The 23,300-nt window shown below is 42.3% G+C and overlaps 1 protein-coding gene across 5 annotated transcripts in view; it reads right to left on the bottom strand.

Moving 5' to 3' along the window:
- Positions 1 to 23,300, bottom strand: part of LOC148013193 (anthranilate synthase alpha subunit 1, chloroplastic-like) — a 176,112-nt gene that overhangs the window by 27,249 nt on the left and 125,563 nt on the right. For all 5 annotated transcript variants that reach the window (XR_015688808.1, XM_087667644.1, XM_087667642.1 and 2 more), the window contains exon 10: positions 10,337 to 10,489. Coding sequence is in view for 4 of the 5 variants with exons in the window: in XM_087667644.1 (XP_087523770.1) it covers positions 10,337 to 10,489 (153 nt within the window). In the remaining variant the exon portion in view is untranslated. The remainder of the gene's footprint in view (positions 1 to 10,336; positions 10,490 to 23,300) is intronic.

Below are 23,300 nucleotides of genomic sequence, written 5' to 3'. Positions count from 1 at the left end.
TTCTCGAAGCAATGGTTCCTACACAGCAAGCACAACATTCAGAAGCGTGTCTGGGACACATTGGATGCAAATCTTTTCGCACATTCATAAAATTTTTTAGGGCTTTTATGTTTTCTAAGGACATTGGCATACGTACTGCAGATACAATCACATAAAGACTATTTTGACCAAATTTCAAGCAAGAAATTTTGGGGATTTTGATGGTACAGTGTTATTGAACACCAATTGCACCTTGGATTGCGGGCATTAAAGACAATTTTGACAGAGTGCAACCCTGCACACTAATTGCAGAAAGTTATTTCTTGCAATTTCTGAAAATTTTCATATTTCGAGTTTGGTCCCGCTTCGACACTGCTCTTTTGCCTCTTTTGGTAATTGATTATCATGGCAAATCAGGGAGGAGATGTTTTCACCTATGTATCCAAGGAGGAAAGATTGGATGGAAATAACTATTCACTTTGGTCCTTCATGATGAAGAATGTACTTGTGGTCAAAAATCTTTGGGATTATGTCAATGGAGAAGAAGCTAAACCTGGAGTAGTGGCTCCAGATACTCCTCCTCCAGGAGGACGTGCACAACGGGCACCTCAGCCTGCTCCACTTTAACCACTTCCCCAAAGATTAGCAACTCAAAAGCATGGGATACACGGGATGCACAAGCTTTGTCGCTGATTGCACTGGCAGTTCAGCGGCGAATCATCCCCCACATTCGTTCAACAGCTTCTTTACGAGAAGCTTGGCTAACTTTGGGAAGCAGATGTTTGCAGGCAAGAAATGAGACTCGTATCTCTTTCTTAAAGAAAGAGCTAGAGACATTGAAAATGGATGAAGGTGATTCTATTCAGGATCACTTGAACAAAATTCAAGACTTGCGAGAGCAACTCATGAATGTTGATGAGTACTATTCGAATGCACAGCTGATATCTACCACTTTGAACTCATTACCTCCTTCGTACTTAGCTTTTCATACGGCCTTAAACCTCACTATGAGGATTGCCACGCAACCAATCACTTTTCTTCAGCTAGTCAATTTGCTTCTAGAGAAGGAGCAAACAAAAAGAAATAGTGGTATAGATGCCATAGCCTCTGGGCAAGCTTTTATGGCTAAACAGAAAGGTAAAAGCAACCAAGTGAAAAATGCTCCGCAGAATTCTCAAAATTCTGACACATCACAGACAAATAAAAAACAAGGGGGCACGCAAGCCAAAAAGGGTAAATGCCACTATTGCAAGAAGCCAGGCCACTACATCACTGAGTGCAGAAAGCGCATTACTAAGAAGGAGTCAGGAATGTCTGTTTCCGATGCTCCTTCCACTACTACTTAGTCTGCATCCTTTGTTGCAGACATGGACTATTGTTTTTACGCATGCAATTATGACACCTCTTGGGCAGATCAAGCATTTAGCTCTACTGAGAATGCACGCACTTGGTTTTTTGACATTGGTGCTTCTAGGCATATTACATCTTGCAGAGATTTATTTGCATCTATTAATGCAGCTCAGTTAGCAAGTGTGTACAGTGTGCCAACAATGCATCATACCCTGTTCGAGGTATTGGGGAGATTGTACTCACAACCATTGATGGCTCTATTCTCCGCCTACATGATGCTTTGTTTGTGCCAAGCATAAAGAAGAATTTGCTCTCTATTTCTTCTTTGGCACGTTGTTGATTGCAGGTCACATTTGATGATAACAAATGCATGTTGAGAGACAAAGAACACATGACTTTGGTCTTGGCACGCACTTTATGTCATGGGTTATATGAGTTGGAAGCTCTTTTAGTTGATCAGACAATGTACTTGGCATCCACTCTTACTCCTACTATAATACAGGCAGAGTTATAGCATGCTAGGATAGGGCAGGTGAATTTTGGCAGCTTGATGCTCTTACAGTGGTGTACGCAAATGCTAGATGGATAACCTATAGTGGAGAGACCTCCTGAGCACTTGTGCGAAGGATGTATTTTGGGGAAAATGTATCGTTTTTCGTTTCCCCGTGATGTTGCTTTCAGAGCAACAGCCAGGTTGCAATTAGTGCATTCAGATGTATGTGAGCCTATGCAGACAAAATCGTTGGAAAAATGTTACTATTTTGTGACTTTTATTGATGACTTCACTCGATTTTGTTGGGTCTACTCTTTGGTCAAAAAGTCAGAAGTGTATGATGTTGTTTTGTCTTTTATTGCACTTGTTGAAAACTAGCCTGGTTGTAAAGTTAAAACTCTCCATTCGGACTAAGGGGGGGAATACATGTCCTCTATGCTGAATTCTTTTTTGAAGCAAAAGGGCATTGTCCATTAGTACACTACTGCTTATACTCCACAACAAAATGGGGTTGCAGAGAGGAAGAATCGGTGGGGTGGTGCTTATGATTCACATAACTCTACTAGTGGAAATTGTTTCTTTCTTGGCTCATTTTGCATATCTTGGCTTAGCAAGAAACGGTCCATTGTTGCAACATCGTCATGTGAAGCTGAATACAAGGCAGATTTCACTACCACAGTTGAATGCATATGGATTAGACACTTGCTAGCTGATTTGGATATATCTATTACGGAGCCTACTCCTTTGTTCACTGACAGTGAGAGTGCCATTGCAGTGGCACAGAACGCAGTGTTTCATGCATGCACGAAACACATTGAGACACATTATCACTTTGTCAAAGAGAGGCTACATGTAGGTGATATCAGCCTTGCCTATTGTCTTACCACCAGTAATGTGGCAGACATCTTCACCAAAGCTCTTGCTCATGACAAATTTGAAGCATTTCGTAATGCTTCAAATTTGATCTTCTTTGGTGTCGAACAATCCTTGTACTCTTGAGCACTCTCCACTCCAGGGGGGTCTATTGGGTATTTTACTCACGCCTCACTTACGCCTACGCTCACATAGGAGTGTCGGTGATCAATAGGACACTCGAGCACTTTTTACTCTCGGTAGGAGGGGTTTTTTCCCCCAGACTTATGGTATAGTTTCGTATGTGCTTATGACACACACTTACGGACACTTATCGTGTTCGGGTGTGAACACCCCCTACAAACCTAAGGTTTAAGGGTTGTACCTTGTACTTTGAGTTTACACTCTTTCAGATTATTACATTGGGTGTCGTGCTTCACTCTCACACTATCTACTCTTTTCTATACTAAGCTTCGATCCTGCCTTCTTTCACAGATTGCTCTTCAGGTACATGTGAGAGAAATTGGAGTGTCTATTCTTTCACTCACACAAAGATTCGCAATCGGCTTAGCACACGACAGTTAGAGCGGCTAGTCGATTGCCGCACTAACTTACGTATGATGAGGGCTATGATGGGCATGGGTAGTCCGAAGCAGGTAGAGTTTAAAAACTTAACCATAACATTTAAAATTTCTTGTTTTAAACTTTGAACTTTGAAGTTTATACTTTACAATTTAGACTTTAGCATTTACAATGATCAATCTTATGTGCATCACTGCATTGTGTAGGTGAATGGTGATACATTCAAGTTGACGGGCAATACTCTTCCGAGTATACATCAGGAGGTGGACGAGGAGGAGGAGATGATTTTTGCAGAGCTCTATAGAGAGCTTTTAGCACTAGATACTCGTGACACTCCCAGTCAGCGTGCTCGTGGGTGAGGAGTTCGAGTAGGTGGTAGTAGGGGCATGATCATTCGACGCCCTCCATCATCGAGGAGGAGTGGTTCGAGTGGCTTGCAGACATATGTAAGGCCGGGCTCTAGTAACTCACATCCTGTGCCTCATGATGACATCGCCCCCTTGCCTACATAGCCGCGACCTGATAGTGATGTCTCATCATAGATTCATAGGTTTCTCTCTTTTTGTATTAGATATACTAGATTGTAGTTGTATCGCATGTTTTGTGCAGCCCATGCGACCACGATGGTCACCCTCATGTATTCATCTTATTCTGTAATAAAATGGCTATTTCCACTTTAAGTATGTATTCTATGATCTATCATTTAATGATTTTTTATTTTTGTTATTTCAGAATATTATTTTTTTATTTTTTATTTCAGAATGAAGATAGAATGATGGATAAGGAGGAAGAAGATGATTTTCTTGCAACTGAAAATGATGTTTTTATTGGTAAAACTGAATTGGTAGCTATTGTAACTATAGGTACAGCTCTCATGAATACAAGGATAACATTAAATGCAATAAATACATCAACTAGTTTATCAAGTACAAGTGCTGTAAGAGTGAAATTAGCAATGCAAGACGTTGCTACAGCACTAACAAAAGCTTGGACAGCAAAGAGAAGACACTTTAGATATTATGTATCTTGTGTAGAAGTATTTCTAGAAGACAAATATACAGGAGAGTGGCTGAGAATCGGTCAATACCTCAACACATTAACAATGAGAGACGAGTGGTCGGATGAGGAGTTTAAGAAGATCAAAAGGAAAGCCTATGGGTTTTCCTTAAAAGATGGGTACTTGTGGAAACATGCTAAGAAGAAACAGGGTATGCCATTGCGAGTTTTGGGTGACACAACTTCACAAATAGACATTATGCAAGAATTTCATGAAAGCTTATGGACTGGCCATAGAGGTGTTTGGGGTACTTTTGCAAAGATCAAAGAAAGATATCGATGGCACAGCATGTATAAGGATGTTGCTCACTTTGTGAAAACATGTACCGTACCACGTACAAAAGGTTTGATAATATACCATACTTTAGGTACCATACCTTATGTACTAGTACCATAAGGTACCAACTTAATGGATACAGATTTTCCATTCAAACTGCAATTTGGGACGAGCTAAATGCTCCTTATATTAATATGATTCTCCCACGAGATTAGGTTATTTGAGATTCAAACAATTTCTCTCAACCTTCTCTCTCTCAAGCCCACACTTCTCTTATTTATATGATCATGCATGTATGACGTATCCACTCCCATCTATGTAGTTATAATTTGTAGGTAGCAGTAGCGTATATTGCGCATGTAGCATTAGGTTTTGACATGTTATCCTCAAGTACTCATCTTATATACTCTATAGCATTGCTATTTAGACTTGAAATATCTATTCTATTATCTTTAGTCCAAAATAATCAAGTTATTTTTTTTGTACTGATACCATACCGTACCTTATAAAATCTTAAGGTACCATTTAGTACCATATTTTATCGTACCATACCATATCATACCTTTCGTACCTGACAACTACGCATGTACGATATGTCAAATGTATTCATCTATGAGACATTAAGATGGATTGCAGCCTACATATCCCTTGTCTCTTCATTTTAAGTGGATGGCGGATTTAGTCATGATGCCTACTACAGGTCTTTGGCAAATGAGATATCTTGTACTTGCCTGGCCGTGAAGTCCTGACTAATCAAGTGGAAGGAGAGCTCTATGGACCAAGACAACAAATGCAGTGTGTACTTTTTTCTTAGAAGAGATCTCTTATTGGTATGGCTGTGAGGGAAAAATTACAATAAATAGGGGTGAACTAGACATAAATGAAGCCCATGATTTCTTTACATGGTTTGGAATAAAGCTTGATTTAACTTCAACTTATAACCCTGAAGAAAATGGAATAAGTGAAAGAGGTCACCCACCTATTGTGAAGACATTGGCAAAAGCATGTGGAGAGAAGATAAAAGAGTGGGCCACGATTACACGCTTATGCTTTGTGGGCTAATAGAACAGCTCATAGTGCTATTATAGGATATATGCTTGCTGAATTGATGTACGATCAAAAACCTATCATGCCGATAAGAAGAGGAGCTGAATCGAGAGAAGTTGTTGGCCTTACGTATTAGACAATTGGAAAGGAAGTCAGAAGACATAGAGACATCAATTACAAAGTTAAGGGCAGCAAGGATACAGAAGAAGAAATAGTTTGACAAAAGATATAGATTGAGGCCCAAAACCATACAAGATGGGAAATGGGTGTTGGTTTATGACAACAGTTTGGACAACTAGCATAGTGCTATGCATGAAGTCTCCAAACAATAGTTCGGATCCTATATGGTAAGACAGGTGTTTGATAATGCTGCTTATGTATTAAATGAGCTCGATGGAACAGCCATAAAGTTTCCGATAGCAAGGAAAAGAATCAAATTATTTAAGAGGCGAGAATCAACTGCCTATAAGTTGCCAGAACTAGATGAAAATAGTGACCATGATACAAGGGCTAGCTAGGAAGATATGGAAGAGGAAGAAGCAAAGGACATGGTTGCAGAGAATGAGGACTCAGAATCTAGTGACAACTAGGACTTTGGTACATACTGGAGGATGTGCAAGTTCAAAGGGGGTGGATGTCATGCCGTTATGCGAACACAGTGTAAAAAACCTTGTAGTGTATCATCATCCCTCTTTCTTATTGATCTAGAGAGTCAATGCCATATTAGTCATTAGTGTCAGTAGTGTCTATAGTATATGGATAGTTTTAAAATACGAGATTTTTTAATAAAGTTTAACCTAAGTTAATATTTCGATATTATTTCTTGTAAATATCCTAAAAGGGTGTAGAAATTTCTAGAATAGGATGATATGCAAAAAGCAAGTTGCTTTTCAGTCAGTATGGGAAATCTCATGCAAAAATAACTTATGAATTTGTGTGGTGTGTGATCATAGTTTACAGATAGCAAATAGCACTCTAAATTGGAAAGAAAAAGAAAGAGCGATCCGGAAGAATTTTGACTGGGTGTCTTGAGGTTTTATCCCCCTTTCAGAGCCAACAGAACCATTGGATTTGCCGTCTGAGCAACAGAGAAGAAACTAATGCTTGGTGCACGTTTTTTGTCTACCAAGCAGCTCCAGGAGATCTAATACTTGGAGATTTCTTACAAGTAGTCCTAGACAAGGATTTTGTTTATCTTCTCAGGTCCTATCAATACATAAGGCTTTGATTCATTGAGCTTTGTTTTTATCTTTTGTATCGCTTGTCTATTCTTTTTCTTCTCTTCTATCTCCTATTCTCTACTTCCTTCTCTCTTTGATCCCCGGTGGATACAACCTTTCGACTAAAACCCCTCCGACAACAAGTTTCACCATTCCTTTTCTTTTCGTTTGTGCAGCTTTCAGCAATTAAATTATTTAATGTCTTGGGCTAGGGTTTGTGAAGGGATGGCAAGTTTCAAACACTTTTAGGTTCATAGAGCTTAGGAACTTAAATTTGACACTGGACCTAGGGTAGGGCCAATTATTTTCCATTTTTTGAATTAAATATTGGCTGGAAATTTAGTGCTGGCTGCTGGGATTGAAATGGATAGGTCCACTAAGTGTCAGGGGCTGACCTGCAATGTGGCAATCAGGCCTCTACAGGGCAACATGTCATTTACTTCAAGATTGGGTCTTCACAATAGGAAGTAATCTAATACATCTCTGTGAACAAAGCATGAAGTAGGGTAATGTCGGAATGAAAATTGTTTAAGCATCTACAGAACATACTCTCAAACCAAGTTTCTCATTAAATGTTTTGTATGTCAATAGAGCTATTCAGAAAGGTACAAATTTCAGAAGTAATAGTCTAAAAGCAGTCAAGTTCAATCAATTCAGTGACTTTAAAAATGTTCAGTTATGCACACAGTATATCCTGAAATTATGATTAACATATAGAATATAACAGAGGCCTCTGCAGTAGACAACAACTCTCAGAGCAAGGCTGGGAAAGGCTGATGTGAGCAGTTGGAAGAGCGTGACATCAGCTGACAGACTATCTCGAGCAGGTGACAGCTGCTGATCACTTTTCAGGAGCTGGCAACTACTTGGCACACCTGTCTGGGCAGGTGACTACTGCTGGACACCTCCTCAGGGAAGACAACGGTTGTGGGGTACAATTCAGCTGCTGGAAAATCTGAATTTTCTCTCCTACCGCTCCTTTCTCTTCCCATGCCTGTTTGGAGCCTCATCATTGAGCCTGAAGTGCTACTGATGGGATTTTGCTGATCCCAGGTCTGTAATCAGCAAGGACTAGAGGCTGCATGGCTGCCTTGGGATGTGTGCATGCATGTTTCAATCGTACATGGAATGCTGCTGTAAATCAGTCAATTAATAGTACTGGACTGAATTGCATAAAGGAGAAGATAATTCAATTTGGCTTCCCTGGGTTCTCTAATCAAGGGGTAAATTGAGGATAAAGGTTGCCGATTATAGTAGACAGTAAGTTGTTCCAGATTTTTCAGAAATTCGGCATTGATTTGCTGGAATTGAAGAAGATTTCAGTCAATGGATCTTGGGGGGACTTCAAGATCTCAGCCTGTTACTCCTACTTTCAAAGTTTGTTGTAAATCCTCAAATACTAGTATAAAGCATAAAGAATACCGCAGCAAACGCTTGAGGTTTGGGGCCAATCAGTGTTGGAGTGTCTCCCACTTTTGCTAATGTGCTGAATTTTATGTCTTTATGTAAAATTTGCTTGCTGCTCTCAATTGGAAATAAAAGGATTTACCACCCTTCACTGCAAGGAAGGCTGGTATCAAGTGACGTGGTGTGGTGTCAAAACCACCCTTCGCAAGATGAGCCTTCTGTGAAGATATGCTAGGGTTTGCACTGAGGAAACACAAAATGTATGATTACTATGACCGAAACACAAAGATTCGGACAATGACGAGCAAAAAAATTCAAAACCTAAACACAAAACACAAAACTCAAAACACAAAAACACAAAAACACAAACACAGACAGAGAGAGGAGAGAACTTTGAAATGAATGAATCAATGCAGTAAAAGAATATAAGAGTACAGAAGGCTCAAGGGCAGAGCAGTGAGTGTCGAATTGTGACATCCATCAGAGATGGATTCAGAGTGCTGAAACCACCAGTCAGACATGTTAGAGAGTGGGAAGGAGCAAAATGCTAATCAACAAAGCAGTATGCAGCCAGGCGGCAGTGGGAGGTGTCAGATGATGAAGGGAGCAGCAAATCTGCAAAATGCAGTAGCTGGTGGAGTATTGGATGACGTGTTGGGGCCTGCACTGTCAAATGCAGCATATCTGATGCCAAACAGATGATTGGACAGCAGGGCAGCCTCCTCGATCAGCAAACACAGCAGTCTAGAGGGGCTGAATGGTGTCACGAGCAGCTGGAATGATGGACAGCAGCAGTGGACAAGTCGCCACCGAAGGATACAATGTGGCAGCAGTCTAGAGGGGCTGGATAGCCACTGGAAGAAGGGTGGTGGCTGAAATTTGCATGTAAATGCGAGAAACCTACACAAAAGGATAGGGTTGAATGGTGGGCAGACTGTCTACTTATAGACATGGAAGGATCCTCCCAAATCAGGGTTTTGCATGTGGGACATAGAAACTCTCTAGAACCGCTCCCCATTTAATGGTACTTTTGGTAGTTTGCATGCCTTGGGGCTGTTTTAAAGAGCTCATCAAAATGGAATGAATTTTTAGTTCAACGCCTTCTTCTCTGATTTAGTAGAAATGAGATATTCACACAGAATGTCTGACTGAAACATTATCATATATCACAATGAGGCTTTTTCTCATCTTGTGAAGAATATGCACATGTTATTTCAAGTTTAGTGAAATAGGCCCCGAGTTAAATAAGTGGGTCCCAGCCACTTTTGCAGCAAATTACAAGACTAAAGTTAAGGGAACTGAATGGTCGAAGGTAGTCTTACTCTGCTTAGAACATTGGCTTATGTATGATACATAAACATATTGATAGGAAGCTTGCTTCCTAGCTGTTAATGCAAGAGATGAGATTATTGGTTCATCACACAACAAATGGCAATCATAATCACTATCAAAATGTTTCTTCCTCATGTGAGAACATGGGTACACCTGATTTTGCAGAATATGACGATGTGATGTAGATTCTAGGAGTTTCATAAAATTCTCCTGTCCCTTTGCCCTATAAGTCCAATGGAAAGATTTGATACTGGTTATATCAACTAGCTGCCAGTTACACAACACCCTCTACCCATGCTTCAGAGGCTAGATATGCATTGAAATATGGCCCGATAGTCATGTATGTTTGACACAAATTTTCATATATGAAGATGAATTCCTGACCTTACAAGCCAAACATCTAAACTGTAAAATTATGCCTATTAGGTACAAGTTGGTTGAGGCATTAATCCCCCGGCACAAGAGCATTCTATTCTCCACAGGCACAATATATCCAAGTACACGAGACTCACAAAATGACATCCAGCAATCCCAACTATGGCCATAAAAATACAACATGGAAATCTTGCATGCATTATCAACCTATCTAGAGACTGGAATGTACATTTCAGTTTCATGAAATTCAAATAGCCGTAAGGGGAACTCATGGCACTAGAAGCAACCAGGCCTTCACTATAATTTACAGCTAAATGGATCAAACTACAAAGTTGTGAATTGCTTCATTTTGACATCAGAAAATACCTTGCCAACATCATTGCGGCCCAGATCCACTAGCATAACATGCTCTGCACACTCTTTCTCATCCTGCAGAAGCTCTTTTTCCATACGCACATCTTCATCCAAATTCTGACCTCTCCTTCTCGTACCAGCAAGAGGCCGATTGGTTATCTTTCCCTGACATATCAAAGAATAGCATCAAATATGGGAACTTTAAAGTATCAAGTTATCAAACAATTTGCAGAAATAAAAATTTCAGTCAGATAATGTAGTAAACGCTCTTCAGTCTTTTTTATGATAAAGAAACCAGTGAGCAATCGACATAATTGCTGCCTAGACTGAATGATATATGTATCTGCTGCCTTTTATAAGGCTTCAAGCACAAAGTCTGGTCATGACTTCAAAAGATGAGCTGGTTTTTTGTGGCTGATCCTATGTAGATCTAGCACTGCCTGCAACTTGCAGTTACTGTTTCACAAAGGCTATAAAGGGTACCTTGAGGAACTGTTTGAGCAAGGCAAAGAGAAATGTGTTTCTGCCCACACTAACCCTAACCTAAATGGATCTGGATAATACAGATTGGGTCAATGAGTATTGGACATGGTGGACAATCTGAGATTTTCGTAGGATACAATGTAATTCAAGGATAATTTTGAAATTACAGAGCTGCGGGAATCTTAAAATGTGCCAGAAAAGGTCCTTGGGTTGTTTGCATGTGTCGGGCATGTCCAATGAAAACCTAATGAGTGCAAATTCTCCTATATCCATGATTTATTGTCAACCTTCTTTTGAGATTAAGTATAAAAGAATCCATAAAAAAGAAAGCATAATTTTTTTTTCTTAATCTGACATTTTCAATAAAATTGCCACGCTGGCATTTGCAGGTGCTTGCACTGTCATCTAGTACTTCACACTGCTATCTGGAGGTTTCACATTGACATATGGAGGCTGCCCACTGTCATCTGATGATTGCACCAGTGCCAAGACAGATCAGACTGCTGCTTGGTGATAGTAGAAAAGCAGGACAGCGTGACTGCTGCAGGATGGATGCTGGTCGTTTGTGAGAGAAAAGATTGGGCAGTTTGAAGCTGGAACAGGAAAAGTTTTCCAGAAATAGAAACTTGGAGCAAGAGATCTTCATGCCCATATAAATGGAATATGGCCTTGCCAAGTACTTTGCATATCTATTTCCAAGATTTTTAATAATTATTTAATAAGCAAGCCAAATTTGTCCCAGTAAATGAAAACTTCTCTGAGCCACCACAAGACCATTTCTGACATTAATGAAAGAACCTAGCTCATGCCATTTCCTGTGACAACAAATCTCTACACTTCTTGTGCAATAACCAAATCTCAAACTCCATTCAAACTTTCACCAATCACAATTATGCTCTACTACGTGATGATTAGCAATTGGCCCATGTGGTGCCGTAGCAAGGATTTTGAACTCTCAAGAAATGCCTTTGTCCTATAGACTGTCACTTTGTTTCATGTCTAAAAGACACATGTTGTACTTGCTATTTGAGAATGTTGAGTCCATTAAGAGGATTATACCCTAGATTACTGCCATAAATTGGGTGCCCACATTATATTGAATTGATGGATTTCCATCGTCCTAGATGTAAATTGGCTTCAAGATGGGTCTCGTGCCCAATCGCCATCTCTTTCCCCAGAAAACATGATCTTGTGGCTGCTTTCTTTAACACGTCCACATCTTATAGGTAACCTTATATTCTTCTCGCTCTTTGAAAGGCCAACAGGTGTACCTCAACACTCTCTAATATAAGTAGCTTTTCAAGAATAACACATGCACCTCTCTGGTACAGCCACTCTTACTTATGGTTCTACCTATTCAATCAATCCAACGCTCCCGGTATGTTGAAGAGGAGAAAGTGCGCAATGGAGTGCGAGATAGAGGTGCAAGCAGGGGAGTTGAGAGTTAGAGAGAGAGTGAACGCAGAGATAGGTGTACCAGATTGTGATGGTACACAAAGAATGAAAGAATGCATTTATTTGTTAGGATACAATAAGGCTGTATTCACACCCGTATGACTATATACACGAAGACGAAGGGACTTTACACCCAACAACCTCCCACTTAAAGGCTCGAAGTGGTACCTTTAAGTTAACCAACTCCCACTAAACAAATGCAATGCTCATGCTAGCCTTTGCAAGACACTTAGTGAGAACATCTGCAAGGTTATCTGGGTTTTGACCTTAGTCAATGTGACAAGACCATCATCCAAGAACTCTCGAATGAAGTGGTACCGAACATCTATGTGTTTGGTACGAACATGGCATTCTTAGCCAGACATACTACACTCTGGCTATCACAACCAAGCACTGGAGTATTGAAGAAAGACCAAAATCCTTGACCAGACGGCCAAGCCAAATAGCTTCCTTAGAAGCTTCTGTGGCTGAAATATATTCAGCTTTTGTAATACTCAGTGCCACAATATTCTACAATCTTGAACACCAAGAGATAGCCCCACCAGCCAAAGTAAAAACATACCCATTGGTAGATTTCCTAGTGTCAAGATCTCCTGCCATGTCTAAATCACAAAATCCTTGCAACTCTAGTGTACCCTTTTCATAGCATATACACTTTTCTTGTGTCCCTTTCAAGTATCTGAGGATAAAATTCACTGCTTCCCAATGTGGCTTGCCAAGGTTAGACATGGATCTACTAACAACTCCCACTGCATGAGCAATGTCGCGGTGAGTTGCAACCATGGCATACATCAAAGATCCACAAGCTCATGCATAAGGTATACCCTTCATGGTACTAGCAACTGCATCATCCTTAAGCCAATCAACTTTGTAAAGCTTTATATGTGGCGGTAAAGGCACACCAAGAGGCTTAGCATCAGCCATATTAAACCTATTAAGTACTTTGCTTATGTACTTGTCCTGTGAGAGAAACAACAAACGCTGTCCTTTGTCTCTTTTAATGCGCATGCCCAAAATGTATTCAGCTGCCCCCAAATCTTTCATGGAGAAGGGTGAACTCAGCTGCCTTTTAAGAGCATTCAAAGTACTCTTATGTTGTCCTACAATCAACATGTCATCCACATATAGAACCAGCACAATAAGGCTTCCATCATCAACCTTTTTAGTGTATAAGCAGTGATCTGCATGACCGCGTTTAAATCCATGGCTGACCATAAAGGTATCAAATTTTTTGTACCATTGTCTAGGAACTTGTTTCAACCCATATAAGTTGTGTTTCAGCTCACAAACCAAATGCTCTTTTCCTAGAATAGCAAATCCTTCTAGCTTCATGTACAACTCTTCATTCAAGTCACCATGAAGAAAAAAAGTCTTCACATCCATCTGATCCAACTCTAAATTCAACGATGCAAAAAGAGCAAACAAAACACGGCGCGTAGTCACCTTCACCATTGGTGAAAAGACCTCTTGGAAGTCTATGCCTTCCTTCTATGCATAGCCCTTAGCAACCAGTCGTGCCTTGTACTTGGGCTTCCCATCAATACATTTCACTTTGTAAACCCATTTATTAGGAGTAGCTTTCCTATCCTAATAAATGGGTTTACAAACCAAATGCTCTTTTCCTAGAATAGCAAATCCTTCTGGCTGCTTGATGTACAACTCTTCATCCAAGTCACCATGAACAAAAAAAGTCTTCACATCCATCTGATCCAACTCTAAATTCAAGGATGGAGTGAGAGCAAACAAAACACGGAGCGCAGTCACCTTTACCATTGGTGAAAAGACCTCTTGGAAGTTTGTGCCTTCCTTCTGTATATAGCCCTTAGCAATCAGTCGTGCCTTATACTTGGGCTTCCCATCAATACATTTCACTTTGTAAACCCATTTATTAGGAGTAGCTTTCCTATCCTTGGGCAAAGGTACAAGCTCCCATGTGTTATTTGCATATAGAGACTTCATCTCTTCCTGCATAGCAATCTCCCACTTTCTCTTGTTTTCACATGACTGTGCCTCTTTAAATGTCAGAGGCTCACTCTCATCAGTCAATAAAATGCAATCCAAAGATGGCTGAAACCTCTGTGGCTACCTTCAGACACATGTAAACCTTCTTACCCAATAATCTGTAATATCAAGCAATGGGCCTACATCCTGAGGAATGTGCACACCATCACCAGGTGACTGATTTTCAGCATTTTCTTGCTGCTGCAATCTGTTTTCAGCATGTTCTTCTTGCTGTCCTATTTCATCCTGTGCAACTACTTGCTATCCATGATCTTCTGGCTGTAGCACAATAGGTGTTGGGTATCTCACACGCCTTACTTACGCCTACGCTCATATGGGAGTGTGCGGGTGATCACTAGGACACTGGGGCACTTTTTACTCTCGGTAGGAGAGGTTTTTTCCCCCAGATTATGTGTACTATTTTGTATGTGCTTGTGGTGCACACTTACGGGCACTTACTGTGTTCGGGTGTGAACAGCCCCTTATAACTCTAAGGTATAAGGGTTATCATTTGTACTTTCAGTCAACACTCTATTCAGTACTATTGCATTGGGTATCGTGCTCAACTCTGTCTCTCACTCTCACACTGTCTACTGCACTTCAGCTGCACCTCGATCCTCTCCCATCTGACATTTGGTATCAGAGCTCGGCTCAGAGCAGTCTTCAGTCTGCAGTCTGCAGCCACCGCCAATTCTGCCCCAGCCGCCTGTTCCTGCCCAGTCCTGCCTGCGCCTGTCAGTCCGTCAGCGCGCAGCACCAGACGACTCCTCTGCCCAGCGTGCAGCTCCAACAATCAGAGCGCCACCTGTACCTGCGTGCTGCCACCTCTGCCCAGCGCGCGCCTCCTGTACCTGCGTGCTGCCACCCCTGCCCAGCGAGTCCTCTGCCCTATGTCTGCCCAGAGTGCCCCTTCGCCTGTCAGTCTGCCTGCGCAGCCTCCCTGCGCTTAGCTAGCCTGTGCCGTCAGCTCCAGCTGCCAGCGCGCCACCTGTCTCCACCAGCCAGTCCTGGGTGCCGCCTCCTCAGCCCAGCGCGCGCCCAGTCCTGCCTGCGCGTGTCACTGGACCTGCACGCCTGTACCTGTGCGTCAGTCCGACTGTACCCAGCAGTCATTACCTCGGGAATCGTGCCCGTCGTCAACACGCAGAGGTAACATTCTGCACTTTTCTTTTACACAGGAGTTCGTGCAACAGGTTCAGGTTCAGCATTGGGAAACGTGCTGAACAGCAGGTTCAGTTTTCAGCATTGGGAAACGTGCTGTGTCTGTCTGTGACACATTGAATGCACATTTTGGGGCTTTTGTAACAGACATTTGTGACAGAAATTTTGGGCAGAAAATTTTGGGGCTTTTGATGTTTTAGTGCTGCTGAGCACTAATTGCACCTTGGGAAGCGTGCATCAGTGACAGTTTTTTTTTTTTTGACAGAGTACCCTTTGCACATTAATTGCAGACTTGTGTTTGCTGCAATTTCTGGAAATTTGCAGATTTCCAGCCCGTACTGCATTGACATTGCTCTATTACCTTTTGGGAAATAATGGCAAATCAGGGAGGAGATGTATTCACCTATGTGTCCAAGGAAGACCGATTGGATGGGAACAATTATTCCCTTTGGTCTTTCATGATGAAGAATGTATTAGTGGCCAAAAATTTGTGGGATTATGTCAGTGGAGAGGAAGCACGACCGGGAGTTGTGGCTCCCGCTACTCCTCCTCCAGGAGGACGTGCAAGAGGGCAACCTCAGCCCCCTCCACCTCACCCCGCTCAGCCACTTCCCCCAAGAACTGCAGCTCAGAAAACTTGGGATACACGGGATGCACAGGCTATGTCGCTGATTGCATTGGCAGTTCAGCGTTCTATCATTCCTCATATTCGTTCAGCAGCTTCTTCACAAGAAGCTTGGTTGATATTGGAGCAGATGTTTGCAGGAAAGAATGAGACTCGCATCTCTTTCTTGAAGAAAGAGCTAGAGACTCTAAAGATGAATGAGGGTGATTCTATGCAGGATCATCTCAACAAAATTCAGGACTTGCGGGAGCAACTCATGAATGTGGATGAGTACTACTCAGATGCGCAGCTGATTTCTACGACATTGAATTCACTGCCTCCCTCTTACTTGGCTTTTCATACTGCCTTGAACCTCACTATGAGGATTTCGAAAGAGCCCATCACTTTCATTCAGCTTGTCAGTTTGCTTCTAGAGGAGGAACAAACTAGACGGAACAGTGGTGTGGATGGTATAGCCTCTGAGCAGGCTTTTATGTCAAGGCAGAAGGGTAAAAACAGCCAAGGGAAAAATGCTTCGCAGAGTTCTGGTAGTAGTAACACTTCACAGACAAGTCAGAAACAGGGGGGCACGCAAGCCAAGAAAGGAAAATGCCATTACTGCAAGAAGCCTGGCCACTACATCACTGAGTGCAGGAAGCGCATCGCCAAAGAGAAGAAAAAGGAGTCAGGGATGTCTGTTTCTGCAGCTCCTTCCACTGCTAGTGAGTCCGCGTCCTTTGTTGCAGACAGGGACTATTGTTTTTACACTTGCAGTTATGATGTCTCTTGGGCTGATAGAGCATTTAGCTCTACAGAAGATGCTGACACTTGGTTCTTTGACAGTGGTGCTTCACGGCATATCACATCTCGTAGAGATTTGTTTGCTTCTCTTGGTGCACCTCCCGTTGGGAAGTCTGTTCAGTGTGCTAACAATGCATCATACCCTGTTCGTGGTATTGGGGAGATTCAGCTTACAGCCATTGATGGCTCTATTCTCCGCCTACAGGATGCTTTGTATGTGCCTGGCATTAAGAAGAATCTGCTTTCCATTTCTTCTATGGCACGTTGTGGTTTGCAGGTCACCTTTGATGATGACCGTTGCATGGTCCGTGACAAGGAACACATGACATTGGTCTTGACAGGTTCTCTGTGTCATGGGTTATATGAGTTGGATGCTCTTTCGGTAGATCAGTCTGCATATTTGACATCCACTCTTACTCCTGCTATGTTAGATGCAGAGTTATGGCATGCTCGTTTGGGGCATGTAAACTATGGCAGCTTGATGCTATTACAGCATACTCAGATGTTGGATGGATTACCTCTCTTGGAGAGACCTCCTGAGCATTTATGCGAGGGTTGCATTTTGGGGAAAATGCATCGTTTCTCTTTTCCCCGTGATGTTGCTTTTAGAGCAACAGCCAGATTGCAGCTTGTGCATTCGGATGTTTGTGGGCCCATGCAGACACAGTCATTGGGTGGTTGTTACTATTTTGTAACATTTATTGATGACTTTACACGTTTTTGCTGGGTCTACTGCTTGAAAAAGAAGTCAGAAGTGTATGATGCATTTTTGGCTTTCAGTGCACTTGTGGAAACTCAGTCTGGTTGCAAGATTAAGACTCTCCGTTCGGACCGAGGGGGGGAATACATGTCCTCTATGCTGAATTCTTATTTGCAGCAGAAGGGCATTATCCATCAGTACACTACTGCATATACTCCACAGCAGAACGGGGTAGCAGAGAGGAAAAATCGGTCACTCATGGAGATGGCCAGATGTATGCTGAAGGCAAAGAGTTTGCCTCATAGTTTTTGGATGGAAGGCGTCATGTGCGCTTGCCACATTTTGAACAGATGCCCTACCAAGGCCTTGAAAACCGTCACACCTTTTGAGGCTTGGCACAGCCGCAAACCTTCTGTTGGCCACTTCCGTACTTTTGGGTGTCTTGCATATGCCCATATTCCACAGGTACTTCGAAAGAAGTTGGACAACAAGGCTGTAAAATGCATCTTTATGGGATATAGCAGCGAAAGCAAAGGCTACAGACTCTATGATCCCGTGACCAAGAAGGTTTTTGTCAGCAGGGATGTTGTATTTGATGAAAAATCAGAATTATCCTTGGCTGGTTTTGATACATATCAGGCTGCCCGTGATGTCTTTGAAGGGCTGCTGCCCATCACATTTGGTGATTCAGCTGGTACTTCAGAAAATGAACCTAATGTTCAGCCAGCTGCTCCTATGGAACATGCAGTAAATCAGCACATTGCTGAAACTGAAATTCAGCAGGAACTTGTACACAGTCAGGAAGCAAGACAGGTGCCTAGATGGTACACGCAGACTATGAGAGATAGTCATTTGGAAACACCCTTGGCTGGTCGTACTCGAAGGCAAACTCGACTGCATGATTCAGCACATTCCATGGAGTTTGTTATGGCAGCATGTACTCATGATAATGAGGAGCCTGAATGTTTTGAGGATGCACGACATAGTGTGCATTGGATGGCAGCCATGCAAGCTGAATTGGATTCTATTCATAAGAATCATACTTGGGATTTGGTGTCTTTGCCAGTTGGCAAGCGTGCCATTGGTACGAAATGGGTCTACAAATTGAAAAGGAATGCAGATGGATCCATAGATAAGTACAAGGCACGGCTGGTAGCTAAAGGCTACGCACAGAAAAAGGGCATTGACTATGAGGAGACCTTTGCTCCTACCTCCCGTATGACGACCATTCGATCTATGATTGCCTTGGCTGCACATTTTGGTTGGAAAGTGCATCAGCTGGATATAAAGACTGCATTCTTACATGGGGAACTTCAGGAAGAAGTGTATGTACAGCAGCCCATTGGTTTTGCAGTTGAAGGCTCAGAAAATTTAGTATGCAAGCTGAAAAAAGCTCTATATGGTTTGAAACAAGCTCCACGAGCTTGGTACGCAAAGATAGATGCTTTCTTGCTTAGTCAGGGGTTTGTAAACAGCCCATCTGAGTCTACCCTTTATGTACATAAAGAGGGGGGATCCATGCTGATTTTGTGTCTATATGTAGACGACCTTTTGCTCACTGGAACACGTGCTGATCAGATTTCAGCATTCAAAAATAATTTACAGCAAACTTTTGACATGTCTGACTTGGGTATTTTGCACTATTACTTGGGCATCCAGTTTGTACATGATGCTAGAGGCATTGGATTATGTCAGTCAAGGTACATTGGGCAACTTCTTGAGAAGTTTGGCTTACAGGATTGCAAGCGAGTTTGTACACCCATGGAACCTGGGCTCAAACTGTCATTACATGATGACAGTGATTTGTTTGATATCCATACTTATGCTCCAGCAGTGGGATGTCTCATCTATCTATGCCACACTCGGCCAGACATACAGTTTGCCGTTTCAGTTTTGAGCAGGTACATGCATCAGCCTCGTATGTCGCATTGGCAAGCTGTGAAGCGTGTGTTTCGTTACTTGCAGGGTACTAGAGCTCTTGGATTGCTTTATGCCAAGGGGGGACCACTGCAGTTACATGCTTACAGTGACTCTGATTGGGCTGGTGATTTTGATACTCGTCACTCCACTAGTGGCAATTGTTTCTTTCTTGGCTCGTCATGCATTTCTTGGCTTAGCAAGAAACAATCCACTGTTGCCACGTCGTCATGTGAAGCTGAGTACAAGGCAGCCTTCACTACTGCAGTTGAGTGCGTATGGCTTAGACGTTTACTTGCTGATTTGGATGTATCTGTTACGGAGCCTACTCCTTTATATACTGACAGTCAGAGTGCCATTGCAGTGGCACGGAACCCTGTGTTTCATGCTCGCACGAAACACATAGAGATTCACTACCACTTTGTCAGAGAGAGGCTACATGCAGGTGATATCAGCCTTGTCTACTGTCCTACCACCAGCAATGTGGCAGACATCTTCACCAAAGCTCTTCCACGAGACAAATTTGAAGCATTTCGCGATGCTTTGAATTTGACGCCCTTTGGTGGCGGATGATCCTTGTACACTTGATCACTCTTCACTCCAGGGGGGTTTGTTGGGTATCTCACACGCCTTACTTACGCCTACGCTCATATGGGAGTGTGCGGGTGATCACTAGGACACTGGGGCACTTTTTACTCTCGGTAGGAGAGGTTTTTTCCCCCAGATTATGTGTACTATTTTGTATGTGCTTGTGGTGCACACTTACGGGCACTTACTGTGTTCGGGTGTGAACAGCCCCTTATAACTCTAAGGTATAAGGGTTATCATTTGTACTTTCAGTCAACACTCTATTCAGTACTATTGCATTGGGTATCGTGCTCAACTCTGTCTCTCACTCTCACACTGTCTACTGCACTTCAGCTGCACCTCGATCCTCTCCCATCTGACAATAGGTTGTTGCTCATTTTCAGCATCAAAAGGGACAGAACTTTCAACTAATGGCTGATGAATGGCTGGCTGGTCATGCTAAAATTTGACCTTCTTTTTGTCAAGATCATGATGTGTAACATTCGTCAGCAACTTTGCCTCATGAAATACTGCGTGTGACATCTATAACCCATCTGGTGGCAATCGAGACGATGTGTACATCTAGTGATGTACATATCATCTCGTGCTGCCATAGCATTTACATTAGTGCATGAGGCTGCAACAAGTACCCCTTCAGTGTCAAGAAGCTCTTCAATAACCACACTAGATGCAACATTTTCCTTTGCAACTTCTTTTGAGGAAGAGTTGTCATCATCTTTCTTATCATCCTTCTTTTTCTTACCCTGTTGTTTCTTTCTTTCTTGCTCTTTCTTGAAGTACCGGCAATCGGGCTTTTTATGCCCTTTACACCCACACTTATAGCATGTGACATCCTACTATTTGCCCTTCCTTTTGCTTTTCCTTTTGCCTTTACTAGCTACATTACCCCTCTTTTCAAACCTGCCTCTTACATGTTAAGCTAAGCCATTGCTTTCACCACTAGACTTTCTTCTAATTTCTTCATTAAGGATTGAACCTCTAGCACCATCAAAAGTCAAAGCGAGGTTGTTGCTAAGTGACACAACAAAAGATTCCCAACTATCAGGCAAAGACATCAATAAGAAAATAGCTTTCAATTTATCATCGAAAACCGCCAAAAAAGAGTCTTACAACAACAAACTCAAAACCCTCTGAAAGCACTCAAATGCTCAGATGCTGGCTTAGACTCATCCAACTCCATGTTCACAAGTTTACGCATAAGTTGCACTTGATTCACAGAATTGTGTTTTCATAAGTGTCCTTAAGCTTTTTCCATATAGGTATCAAGACGCTTGATGTGTATAAGTACATCATCAGACACTACCATCTTAATTTTTATTTTTTTTGCAAATAAAGTGTGGCTAATTATATTACTTCAATAAAAACCCTAGAATACAAGGAAGTGCTCATGCTCAACAGGCTGGCTGGAGCTGATGTAGAGTCACAGATATATCAAGTGTACAAGCCTCTCAGGGTGGTCTAGGGGAGATGGGGGCAAGAAGCCATGAAGGGGGGGTGTATCGCCATCTGAGGCTGCCTATCTGCATCGCAAAAAACAGGTCCTGGCTGCCCCAAGTGCACATGAAATGAAAATGGAGCTCCTGACGAGCTCGAGACTCGCCCTGCACCTAATCCCATTGGCCGCGGAGGGAGTGGATGATGGAGTTCCAAAGCTCTGCTAAAGTCGCCTGTACTAAAAGTCTCTCTCCGCCAAAAACCTCCTGACACCGCACCTTCCAAATATGACATCCTGTAAGACTCCCTATGATCTCCCATATCTGAGAGCGGTATGTTGTGGACTCTAGTACCTAGCGGATAGATAGAGTCTCCAAACCGACCACTGCGCACGACCCTGCCTTAAAAATGAATATCGTGTCTTGCATCCCAGCCTCATACGAAAGGTGACGGCCCTGGCTGACTGCCTGCCAGCCGAAAGCTCCCCACGAGATACATCCAAGGCTGGGTGCTATACAGCGGAGGATACGACATGCTCCTCTCCACACAAACTACGCCGCCTCAAATGACCAAAGGCACTACTTTGGAGTTTCCAAAGACTGCTGTGTGCAGCGTTTACAACCATCCTCTGGGGTTTATATAATTAGCCACAAGTATAAATACCTTACGGGCCCTGAGGTAGCCACACTCTATAGCCAAATTCACCCTCATCACCATAGCCCATGAAAATACCTTTGGTGGATTTCGGGTCAAGTTTATTCCTCAGCTCATTTCTAACATGCACAAAAGCATCACAGCCAAATATTCGTAAATGGTCATATGAGGCCGGTTTGCCAAACCAAACCTCCTCAGGGATGCCATTATTTAGGAACCTGTTTGGAGAGCGGTTGCAAATGTGAACCGCGGTTTTAAGTGCCTCTCCCCAAAATTCATGAGGGAGATTAGCAGTGGACAGCATGCACCGCACTCTCTCAAATATAGTCCTATTGTATCTTTCAGCCACACCATTTGAAGAAGGGTTGTAAGGGGCTGTAAGCTCCCTCTTGATCCCATGCAAGTCACAAAAGGACTTATTCATTAGACGTGAACTCACCCCCATTATTAGTTCTCAAGCATTTCAACTTTCTACCTGTTTGAGTGGTCACGAATGCATGAAAAGTTTTAAAAACAGCAAACACTTCACTTTTCTTTTTCAACAAATAAACCCAAATCTTCCTGGAACAATCATCAATAAAAGAGGCAAAGTATGCAGCACCACCCAACGATTTCAAAGGCATGCTACATACATCAGAATGCACTAAGTCCAAGACATTTGACTTACGGGAGACACCAGAGTAAAATGAATTTTTCATTTGCTTTCCAAGCTGACAGTCATTACAAAAATCAAGTTTAGAGCCTTTTCCATCAACCCTCTTCAAAGAGGTAAGAACATCAAGTCCTTTCTGGCTCATATGGCCTAATCTCTTATGCCATAACTCCAAATGACAACCAATTTCAGCAACTACAAGAAACTTGCCATTCAAAGCTTTACAATGCAGACAATACAAAGTGCCCTTTTTGGTTCCTTTAGAAATCAACATGGAACCCCTTTTTAATTTCCACAAACCACCACCAAACAGTGTGGTGTAACCATGCAAGTCAAGCTGTCCAACAAATAGTAAACTCTTCTTGATGCCAGGCACATATCTGACATCTTTCAACACAAGTTCTTGCCCATTATCCAAAGACAAGTGTATGGTGTCAATCCCATCAATGCTGCAAGCATGATTATTTTCAAGGTAAACCTTGCCATAACAGCCTACATCAAAAGTAGCAAAACACTCCAAGCATGG

The sequence above is a fragment of the Lygodium microphyllum genome, chromosome 26 (assembly GCF_053477565.2).
Source record: "Lygodium microphyllum isolate KBCC chromosome 26, Lygodium_microphyllum_v1.1.10, whole genome shotgun sequence".
Classification (NCBI taxonomy): domain Eukaryota; kingdom Viridiplantae; phylum Streptophyta; class Polypodiopsida; order Schizaeales; family Lygodiaceae; genus Lygodium; species Lygodium microphyllum.
This window is presented reverse-complemented; position numbering and strand designations above follow the sequence as displayed.